The sequence below is a fragment of the Jaculus jaculus genome, chromosome 6 (genome assembly GCF_020740685.1).
Source record: "Jaculus jaculus isolate mJacJac1 chromosome 6, mJacJac1.mat.Y.cur, whole genome shotgun sequence".
NCBI lineage: Eukaryota > Metazoa > Chordata > Mammalia > Rodentia > Dipodidae > Jaculus > Jaculus jaculus.
Window position 1 is genome coordinate 159,253,299 of NC_059107.1, and position 11,757 is coordinate 159,265,055.

General features: G+C 46.1%; 1 protein-coding gene across 5 annotated transcripts in view; it reads left to right on the top strand.

The window, feature by feature from the left end:
* The window catches only part of Septin3 (septin 3), a 32,796-nt gene extending 22,103 nt beyond the window's left edge, over positions 1-10,693 (top strand). For 2 of the 5 annotated variants that reach the window (XM_045151944.1, XM_045151942.1), the window contains exons 8-11: positions 3,759-3,858; positions 6,670-6,721; positions 7,007-7,100; positions 9,377-10,693. In XM_045151944.1, the coding sequence (XP_045007879.1) occupies positions 3,759-3,858; positions 6,670-6,721; positions 7,007-7,100; positions 9,377-9,442 (312 nt within the window). In that variant the 3' untranslated portion in view covers positions 9,443-10,693. Of the gene's footprint in view, positions 1-3,758; positions 3,859-6,669; positions 6,722-7,006; positions 7,247-7,459; positions 7,536-9,376 lie in introns of those variants that run through there. The other 3 variants (XM_045151943.1, XR_006637709.1, XR_006637708.1) reach the window with 3 other exon arrangements.
* The last annotated feature ends 1,064 nt before the right edge of the window (positions 10,694-11,757 follow it).

Sequence of the window (11,757 nt, forward strand, 5' to 3'; positions counted from 1 at the left end):
TGTCTCTCCTCTCTGAAAAAACAAAAAAGAAGAAAGAAAGAAAGAAAATGTCAACTGAATTAAGTGAATCACTTTTTAATGTTTTTAATATATGTTGGTTTTTCCAGGTAGGGTCTCGCTCTAGCCCAGGCTGACCTGGAATTTACTCTGTAGTCTCAGGGTGGCCTTGAACTCTCAGCAGTCCTCCTACCTTTGCCTCCTGAGTGCTGGGATTAAAGGCGTGCACTACCATGCCCGGCTGCACTTATTTTTATTAATTTTACTTTGACTAGGGTCTGCTTGTTTATTCTTAATTTTAGACACAGCCTTGCTATGTAGTCTAGGAGGCTTGGCTTCGAACTCTTGTTATGCCGAGATCGGCCGCTTTGAGTGTTGGGACTGATGTGTCTATTTTTTTTAATTTAATTTTTATTAACATTTTCCATGATTATAACAAAATCCCATGGTAATTCCCTCCCCCCCCCCCACTTTCCCCTTTGAAATTCCACTCTCTATCATATTACCTCCCCATCTCAATCATTGTACTTACATATATACAATACCAACCTATTAAGTACCCTCCTCCTTTCTTTTCTCTTCCCTTTATATCTCCTTTTTAACTTACTGGCCTCTGCTACTAAGTATTTTCCTTCTCACGCAGAAGTCCAATCATCTGTAGCTAGGATCCACATGATGTGTCTATTTTTAATTATTTATTTGAGAGAGAGAGAGAGAGAGAGAGAGAGAGAGAAAGGTGCAGAGAGAGAGAGAGAGAGAGAGAGAGAGAGAGAAAGTGGGCTCACCAAGTCCTCCAGCCACTGCAAGTGAACTGCAAACACATGCGCCACTTTGTGCATCTGGCTTATGTGGGTCCTGAGAATCGAACCATGGTCCCTTGGCTTTGCAGGCAAGTGCCTTCACTGCTAAGCTCTCTCTTCGGCCCTATTGTTTTGCTTTTTCCAAGTAGGTTCTCCCTCTTGCCAGACTGACTTGAAACCCACTCTGTGGTCTAAGGCTGGCCTGGAAAACTCATATCTGTCCTCCTACCTCTGCCTCCTGAGTACTGGGATTAAAGGCATGTGCCACCACACCTGTCCAGGAATCACTTTTTTTTTAATGATGCAATAAATCTTAAATGTTTAAAAATAAATATCTTATAAAATTAAGATGGTTTTAAAGTCTGTATCACATTCACTTTTTTTTCCTTTTTTATTTTTTGGTGCTGGGGATTGGATTGCTTTTTGCAGTGCTGAGGATCAAACCTAGGTCCTTGCCCAGGCTAGACAGGGACTCCGCCACTAGGACACACCCCCATCCAAAGTCCATTCTTTTCCCTGTCTTCCTTCCTTCTTTCTTCCCTCCCTCTTTCTTCCTTGTGTTTGCTTAAATATTCTATTTATTCATTTATTTATTAGAGAGAGAGGAAGAGGCAGATAGAGAGAGAATGAGAGATTGGGAGAATGGGCTGGAATTAAAGGTGTGTGCCACCACACCTGGTCCAAAGTCCATTCCTCTTCTTTTTAAAAATTTTAATTATTTGCATGCGTGGCGTGTGTGTATGGTCACATCAAGGCTTCCTACAGCTGCAAAACACCACCAGATGATTGTACCACTTTTTTTTTATCAGGCTTATGAAGTTGGCTTGGAAATTGAACCCAGGCAAGCAGGCTTTGCAAGCCAATACCTTTAACTACTGAACCATCTTGCCAGCCTCACCAGACCCCACCCCAAAGTTCATTCTTTTTGTTGTTGTTTTTCGAGGTAGGGTCTCATTCTAGTCCAAGCTGACCTGGAATTCACTATGTTGTCTCAGGGTGGCCTCGAACTCACAGTGATCCACCTACCTCTGCCTCCTGAGTCCATTCTTAATGCCAAAGCAGCTCACTTTTTTTGTTTGTTTATTTACTTGAGAGTTACAGAGAGAGAAAGAGAAAGAATGGGCGCGCCAGGGCCTCCAGCCACTGCAAGCAAAACTCCAGACGCATGTGCCCCCTTGTGCATCTGGCTAACGTGGGTCCTGGGGAATTGAGCCTCGAACCAGGGTCCTTAGGCTTCACAGGCAAGCGCTTAACTGCTGCTAAGCTATCTCTCCAGCCCAGCAGCTCACTTTTATCAAGTCATTTTGAAACATTTGGTTTGACTTCCATAGGAGCAGCTCTAATGCATGTGTCCTCAGCTTGCATTGTGTCAGCCATGTTGCCTGAAGACACTGTGGCCACTTCAGGGCCACGTATGACATGCTTCCACAGTGATGCCACTAAAGGCCTGGGAGCCACTGTCGCTTGTGTGGCTAGGTCGTTTGCCCAGCAACACATTTGCTCAATGGCACATTTCTCAGAATCCCTCCCCGTCATTAAGCGACACATAACCACCGCATCTAATGCAGAAGAAACTCCCTAGGGGGGTCACTGAGGGTAATTCAGTGCATCTTCTGGAAGACATGGCTAGTGACCAATTACTCAATATCAAGTCCATGGCACGCAAAAACATTTGGGGACAAACACCTGGTACTTGGCAGGTGGACAGTCCACCTGGCAGAGCAGAGGGCCTTAGAGCTCTGGGAATTCTGGGCATCTGCAAATCGATTTCACCAGAGACAGCGTCATACATCGGTGAGTCTGGCTGTCACTTTGGTGGGTGTTAGTTTTGAGAGACTACCTGTTCCAGCTAGCTCACAGATTTGTTGAAATCAGACAAAATGTGTGCTCAAGCACCATGGATGGGACAATGTGTTCTCTTTTTAATTTTTGTTTTTTCGAGGTAGGGTCTCACTCCAGCCCAAGCTGACCTGGAATTCACTATGTAGTCTCAGGGTAGCCTCGAGCTCACGGCGATCCTCCTACCTCTGCCTCCCTCCTGAGTGCTGAGAATAAAGATGTGTGTTACCACACCTGGCTCTTTTAATTTTTTGCTTTGTTTTGTTTTTAGAGGTAGGGTTTCATACTAGCCCAGGCTGACCTGGAACTCACTATGCAGTCTCAGGATGGCCTTGAACTCACAGCGATCCTCCTATCTCTGCCTCCCAAGTGCTAGGATTAAAGGTGTGCACCACCATGCCTGGCTTAAATTATTTTTTAATTAATTAATTTATTTATTTGAAAGACAGAGAGAGAAAATGGGTGTGCCAGGGCCTCCAGTCACTGCAAATGTACTCCAGATGCATGTACCATCTTGTGCATCTGGCTTACATGGGTCCTGGGGAATTGAACCTGGGTCCTTTGGCTTTGCAGGCAAGCATCTTAACTGCTAAGCCATCTCTCTAGCCCTCCTTTTAATTTTTTTTATGTCTTATTTTTATATTTGAGGGCGAAAGAGGCAGAGAGAGAGAGAGAAAAAGAAAGAGGTAGAGAGAGAGAGAAAGAGATTGGGCATGGTAGGGCTTTCAGCCACTGCAAACCAACTCCAAAAGCATCTGCCACCTTGTGCATCTGTCTTACGTGGGTCCTGAGGAATCGAACCTGGGTTCTTTAGCTTTGCAGGCTAGTGCCTTAACCACTAAGCAACCCTTCCAGCCCTGTACTCTCTTAGTTGAAGGAAAGTTGACTTACTAAGGTTAACTAGCAAGGCAGTAGTACAGCCAGACTTGAACCCAGGACTCCTGACTCCCATTCAGAGCTCTTTCCAAGGGAAGAGAGCCTTGTCCTTGTCACTAGTAATATCACTTCATTGGCAACAGAAGTGTGTGGTGCCAGGCAGGTTGTCCAGGACCATTTGTAGTGCTGCCCTGGAACATTCTGGTCAAAGGAAGATGACTGTGCATGTATTTCTCCCCTACCCAGCAGGAGAGCATGCCTTTTGCTGTGGTGGGAAGTGACAAGGAGTACCAAGTGAATGGCAAGAGGGTCCTCGGCAGAAAAACTCCTTGGGGGATCATTGAAGGTAATTCAGTGCATCTTCTAGAAGACGAAGCTGCTGGCCAGTTATCCAGCAAACAGTTATTCAGCATCAATAGGTCAAGGCATTTTTCTGGGAGACATAACACATAATTATAACACATAATTAATGATAGCCAGATGATATTCACAGATAGGAAGCAATAAGACCCATTAGTAGGTAACCAGATGGCAGTGACTTGGTCTGTCAAAGGAATTCAGAACGTGGGAAGATTAGAAAAGTTTTCACATGAAGGGGGGTGTGGTCTGACAGGTGCTTCAGATGATGTCATTTCCTCTTCATTATAAATGGATGTGACCTTGGGCTGGACGTGATGACTGGAAAATTTCAAAAAGTTACTTTAGGGCTGGAGAGATGGCTTAGCAGTTAAGGCATTTGCCTGCAAAGCCAAAGGACTCAGGTTTAATTCCCCAGGTCCCACATAAGCCAGATGCACAAGGAGACACATATAGCTGAAGGCCCTGGTATGCCTATTCTCTCTCTCTCTGTCTCCTCTGTCTCACTCAAATAAATAAATAAAATACAAGAAAAAAAATTAAAGAAGTTATTTCAGGGGTCTCATTTAGGGCTGGAGATGTGGCTCAATGACAGAGTGCTTGTCTAGTATGCATAAGGTCATGGGTTTGATTCCCGCCACCACGCACACACAATCAAATCAAGACAAGAGACTTTTATTCAGGAATCTCATTCAATAGGGTTCCCATGAGGGGGCAGGACAGGCATTTGTGGCCTTAGAGCATAAACCACAGTGGCACTGGACTCTCAGGTTAAATGCCTTGGCCAAGGTCCCATAATATTTTTTCTGTCTTCTTCTTTCTCCTCTTCCTCTTTTTTTTTTTTTTTTTATTTATTTGAGAGCGACAGACAGAGAGAAAGACAGATAGAGGGAGAGAGAGAGAATGGGCGTGCCAGGGCTTCCAGCCTCTGCAAACGAACTCCAGACGTGTGCGCCCCCTTGTGCATCTGGCTAATGTGGGACCTGGGGAACTGAGCCTCGAACCGGGGTCCTTAGGCTTCACAGGCAACCGCTAAGCCATTTCTCCAGCCCTCCTCTTCCTCTTTTTTAAATACTTTTTGTAGTGCTGGAGATTGAACGCAGGCCTTTTTATATGTTAGGCAAGTTGTCATATAACTTGGCATCCAAACCAAAGCTCACCCCGTTATCTTGACTTATTTTCCTATGACTCATTTTTTAGAGTTTTTGTTATTTATTTATTGTTGTCAGTTTTTTGTTTTTTGGTTTTTTTTTTTTTTTGAGAGGTAGGGACTCACTCTAGCCCAGGCTGACCTGAAATTCACTGTGTAGTCTCAGGGTGGCCTTGAACTTGCAGTGATCCTCCTACCTCTGCTTCCCAAGTGCTGGGATTAAAGGCGTGTGCCACCACGCCCGGCTCGTTATTGTCATTGTATGGTCCTTGTCATAGAACCCTGGGTCTTACTTATGTTGACAAGCGCTCCGTTACTGAGTTAGACCTCAGCCCTTGTTGGTCTAGACAGATTCTTACTATGTATAGCCCAGGCTGGCCTTGAGCTCATGATCTTCTTGCTGCCTCCTCCTAAATGGGGAAAGGCCACCATACAGAGCCTTGAGAGTTTTAAAAAATAGCATTTTCTCATTATTTGCCCTGAATTGGAGTTTTTCTTTTTTCTTTTCTGAGATAGGGTCTTGCTCTAGCCCAGGCTGACCTGGAATTTACTATGTAGTCTCAGGGTGGCCTCAAACTCATGGCAGTCCTCCTTTACTGGGATTAAAGGCGTGTGCCACCACAGCTGGAAAATTAGAGTTATGAATGAAAGTCTTGTATACTTATTTAAGACCAAAGAATCATGAATCATGTCCTATCCTTAATTTATTTATTTAAGAGAGAGAATGGGCATGCCAGGGCCTCTAGCCACCACAAACAAACTCCAGACGCATATGCCACCATGTGCATCTGGCTTATGTGGGTCCTGGGGAATTGAAACTGGGTCCTTAGGCTTTGTAGGCAAGCACCTTAACCGCTAAGCCATCCCTCCAGCCCCTTGGTGGGTAATTTTTCAAACAGTGGGTAGCACATATATGTCAAATAGGATTTAGTATATAGAGCATGATCTTTTTATTTTTATTTTTATTTATTTTGGGGTTTTTTATTTTTTGAGGTAGGGTCTCACTCTACCCCAGACTGACCTGGAATTCACTATGTAGTCTCAGGGTGGCCTTGAATTTACAGCAATTCTCCTACCTCTGCCTCCCGAGTGCTGGGATTAAAGGCGTCCGCCACCACGCCCGGCTTTTCGAACATGACCTTTTTAAAGCTGACCCAATTGTTACAGTCTATGTATATTTCCATTGTTCAATCAGATAAGTTCATTTAGGATAGGAACAGTACCTTGGGTCTTGGCATGATTTTTGAATTCCTGTGTGTTCATTTCTCTTCCACAAAATGGGGGAAGGGGTAGTCCCTATTAACTATTAGTCCACAGCATCTAGACCAGTATTGTACTTGTTACAACTACTTACTAAGTATTTGTTCAGTAAATAAAATTCAGCTCACCAATGTGAGCAAACCTCTGGAAGAATTACAAAATAACCTGTCTCCTATTCTATTCTTTTCTATTCTATTCTTCATTCTATGTATTTACTTGCGGCTGAGTTTCAGGTCAGCTGGGCTAGAGTGAGAACCTTCCGAGTGCTAGAATTAAAGGTGTGAACCACCATACCTAGTCCCAAGTTCTTAAATGACCCAAGCCGAAGTTCACCTTTTGGGCATTGCATTAATGAAATGACCACCTAGTTTTCTTTTCTCTTGTTCACAGTGGAAAACCTCAACCATTGTGAGTTTGCCCTGCTTCGAGACTTTGTCATCAGGTAAACTGTTCTCCCTCCCCTTCCGCAAAGTGCAGGTTTTAATATTTGGCGCTAAGGGATATTTGTTCAGATTTACTTCTGGGCCTCCGCGTGTCGCTGACAGAGCTTTCTGGCCCGGTTCTAGCCTCCCACCAAGCAGCAGGGGCTGTCGAAGCGCTACTGGCCCCTCCTCTCAGGAGCAGGTCCAGGCAGCCAAAATCATGGGTCAGCCTCAGAGATGGGCCACTTTCTCCTCTTCCTGCCCTTAACTGTACCCCGCCCCCCTTCTCACCCCCTGTCCTGCAGGACCCACCTCCAGGACCTCAAGGAAGTGACGCACAACATCCACTACGAGACGTACAGAGCCAAACGGCTCAACGACAGCGGAGGCCTCCCTCCGGTGAGCGCGGACACAGAGGAGAGCCACGGCAGTGACCCATGACGATCTTCTCTGTGTCATCACACATACCGCACTTACCTACACACATCCCAAATACCACCTCCACCCACGTCCTTCCTTTCAGCTCTGTCCCACAGGCCTGTCTGGTATGTGTAGAGCATTTTGTCTACAGCGTGCGTGCGTGCGTGTGTGCATGTGTGTGTGTGTGTGTGTGTGTGTGTGTGCGGAGAGAGAGAGGGGAGGCCTGAGTGTGTGTGTGCTCAGGGGTGAGGTATTTTCATTGCCCGCCCTGGACAGCCCCTTGTAAATGTGCTTCCTCCATGACCGTTCATCCTCTGTCTCCTTTCCTTGTGCCCCAGAACAAAGCCGTGCACCTCACTCAGGAGGGCCCGGGGAAGGTTTTATTTTTAAAACGATGGGAGCAGGTGAGCCACAGACGACTCTTTCTTACCTCTGACCCACCGCAAATGGGGGAGGGACGGCAAAGACTCCCCAAGGATAGGTGGCCAGACCAGCTCTGGGTGGAGATGGGAGTTCAGGACCACCTTCCTTGAAGTTGGAGTGGCCTAGGGTAAAGCGGGGCCTTGCCGGGACAATGAAAAGGAAGATGATTAGGAAACAGAAGCAGGCCTGAGCTGGGTTCCTGCAGCAAGAATTAGCGCTTGGAAGTAGAGCGCCACCCACTGGTGTGTGTCAGGATTGCTGTCCAAAAGCCGTCAGTCCGGTGGCAGGCTGCTGCAGGCCACCCGCACCTGGTCTGTGCTTCCAGGCCAGTTGCCTGATTCCACTTTCTCTTCTTTTTTCCCCTTTCCTTTTTTCTTCATTGTCGTCACATATCTTTCCTTCCTTCCCCTTTCCTGACTGTCTCTGATATCTCTACTTCCTTTTAGAGTAGCCCACTTTAGTTTCATTTCTATAGTTAGAAATCATGCCCAGCCTACTTCCTAAAAATGACTTTAGACCATCCTAAAATAACATCACAACTAAAAGCAGGAGGCAGTGCAAACAGATTTACAAGAGATACCAGAGCCATGGAGAGGATAGGAAAGCCAGCCTCTGCAGCTGGGCGCTGAAACTGAGAGCCAGGCAAAGGATGGTTACAAAGCCCAAGGAAGCACGCAAGCTGGTCAGTCGAGATGGCCTTTCCAGGCGAGGGCTGGTAAATTCTAGAACTAATTCTAAATATCAGAAAAATATACAATATTTCAGCCAGGCATGGTGGTGCATGCCTTTAATCCTAGCACTTGGGGGACAGAGGTATGAGGAGCGCCATGAATTTCAGGCCATCTTGAGACTACATAGTGAATTACAGGTCAGCCTGGACTAGAGCAAGACCTTACCTTGAAAAACAATCTATGTGTATGTGTGTATATATATATGCATACACACATACATACATACATACATACATACATACATACGTACACACACACACACATATAATTTATCTTAGTGGTTTGGCAGGCTTTAGAATACACTTCATGCATTTCTCTTTGTTAAGCTGGCTTCTCTGTGGCTCTTTTCTCTGTTCTCCCTCACTTAATAACATTTATGTCTGCCTGTCTTTCTATACTTTGCTCTGATTCTCCTTCCAGTTCCCGTAGATGTTCCTAGGCATACCCACAGTCATCCACTGATTTTTTTTTTGCCTTTTTCATGAACCCTGTATTTATTAATATACATACTTCAACTGTTAATTGCACAAATAAGTTACTCTTTTTCCTTTAGTCTGTGTTTGCTAAAATTTGAGGCTAGGAAAACATACAAGATCCTGTTTACAACAACTGTGTCCCATGTCCTGGTCCAGCCTCGGGTGTTTAACTGATCCTCTCTGAATGCCAGCATTTTAGACCCAGTTTTTTTATCACTTAGGTGCTAGGGAAAATAGAACTAAAAACAGAGACAGAAGACCCATGATTCAGTAGGCCAGGAGAAAGCTGAGGGACCAGATCCCCAGTCTTTTGGTCTCAGCCTTTCCAACCCTCATCCTTCTTCCCAGTTACTCCAAGGTAGCTGCATTTAGGATAAAACAACAGTGGTGTTAAAGGACTCCCTGATTCCTACACTGAGCTGTCTTGAACGGTGATGTGGCATTGGGTACCTAGGACCAGCAGGAGAAGCTTGAGGGTGAGGGTGGTGGGTACTGGAGAAGCTAAGTAGGAAAAGGGTGCTCTGCACCCCTAAACCATGGTCTCGGCGTCCCTGGAGAAGCTGTTTTATGTGTCTGCTGAGAGCTGCTGGTCTCCACGCCTCAACCATTCTCAACCCCCCTGCAGGGAGAAGGCCTCCTGGGCACTGCCCTTCCACCTGTGCCAGCCACCCCCTGCCCCACTGCTGAATGAAGGCCATTTCAAGCGCTGCTTCTCCCTCCATTCCTCTCAGCTGTCACTGCTGCAGGGTCAGGCACCTTTTAGTGCTGTGCTTCTCCCGCCTGCCACCAGAGCCCCTCTCAGCCCTCAGCAGGTAGGGGAGCCAGCCGCCTCTTTAGGACATTTTCTCCCAACCACTCCTCCCAGTGGATTGGAGCGCCTGCCAGCACTGCCATGCTCCCTCGTCTCTGCCCGCCACCCCAGCCCATCTGTAGGGAGAAAGAACTCGCCAAGAGCTTCTTGTGCCCTTGCAGACCCATGCAGTTCCTTGTAATCATCACTGAGGGCAGCAAGATTGCTCCTTACCTGCCCATTCATCTGCATGAGCTGCTCTTGGCTTCTTCAGAGGCCAAGAAAGCAACTTCTCTGCTTGTCAGGATTCACTGAGGTCAGCCATGTGAGCCCCTGTGTGGGACAAGGGTGTCTCCTTCACTGCTTAAAGGTATTTACAAGGGTGAGTCACTAGAGATGTTGGGGAGTAAGGGCGAGCATCACTTTCAAACAAAATCACCACCAGTGGCTGGCCTAGTATGTAAGTATATACCCACCCTAGCACCCCCCGCCCCCAGTTAGGCAGCCACTTGGGAAGAGTGGTTTCGCTGGACACTGCTGGAGTTGGATTTCTTATCCCCAAACTGAAAAAAAAAAATTAAAAAGTGAGCCAAGCACACACAAGAAGTTCCTAACCTCCACACTCGAGGAAGAACAATGACATCCTTCTGTACACTTAGCAATAAGAGGGATCTCTCCCCATCCACCCTGACTTTTCTTAGCCCATCCCCTCACCCTGGTAATGTGAGTGCTGCATTAGCCTGACCACAGGTGGTCGCCGGAGGCTAATGGAAACTACCCAGTGGAGGTCCAAGCCCCTAACTAGATGCATGAATGTTTGCGAATGACGGCTGCCACTGCCCCATGCTCCGTGTCTTTATAGAACCGTCCTGTACCCGCCCCAACCCCCATCTCCACCTGCACACAACTTGCTCAGAGGCTGGGAACTGTGGGCCAATCGTCTATAACCAAGTCCTGATGGATCAAGAGGCCCAAGCCTAGGGGATGCCAGAACGACCCGTTTCTTCAATGTGACCAGTCCCAGCCAATCTTTTGGTGACATTCTGGTTCAGTTTCCCCAAATGAAAACAAGCCAACAGACATTCAAACTGGTCGTGTAAATGTCGCTAGACTGTCTGTGTTGTACAACTAAACATTGCTGTTTGAACAATACTTGCCTGGCTTTTGTCATGTTTTCTTTGCTTTTGTCCTTCAAATTGGCCATTAACAACATCATCTCATGCTGTGTGTGAATTTGGGACATGCAGATTTTAGAAATGGAAACACTTTGTGACATCAGTTCATCTTCCAGTTAAGGTAAGAAGTCAGACCCAGTCATTTCCTGGGAATCTATATCCCAAATGAGAGAGGAGTCTGCCACTTGATGTGCTTTCTTTTTCTTAAAATATTTTATTTATTTATTTGAGAGAGAGAAAGAGAGATACAGAAATAGGCAGGTAGAGAGAGAGATTGAGAATGAGCGTGCCAGGACCTTCAGCCACGACAAACAAATTCCTGATGCATGCGACCCCTTGTGCATCTGGCTTACTTGGGTCCTAGGGAATAGAACCTGGGTCCTTTGGCTTTGCAGGCAAGCACCTTAACCACTAAGCTATCTCTCCAGCCCTTGATGTGCTTTCTGAAGAAATAGTTTCATTTGCATTCAATTAACTTCCTAGCTTCCTCTTCCTTTTATTCTGAAGTGATAAGGAGCAAGCCTATGAAAAGAGACCAAATCTTGCCCAGAAAACTACTTCACAATGAATACATTGGGGACTTAACCACACATTTGTGTCTTTCTTTCTCCATATGTACATATATATTTGAGAGAAAAAGAGTACAGCAGGGCCTTTAGGCACTGCAAAAGAGTTCCAGGTGCATGCATCACCTTGTGCATCTGGCTTACACGGGTCCTGGGGAATGGAACCTGGGTCCTTTTGGCTTTGCAGGCAAGCATCTTAATTTGCAAGTGCCTTAACAATTTCAACAATCTCTCCAGGCTCTCTTGTGCCTCTTGCCACAGCAAGTGAACTCCAGATGCATGTGCCATCTTTGTACATCCGGTTTTATGTGGGTACTGAGGAATTCAACCTGGGCCAGCAAGCTTTGCAAGCAAGTGCCTTTAACCACTAGGCAATCTTTCCAGCTCCGTTTTCTTGAATTTAAACCAATCCTTCTCCTCATTTGTGGCTAGCTCTCACTTGTGTATTATTTCTCTCAATTTCAATGCAATATGT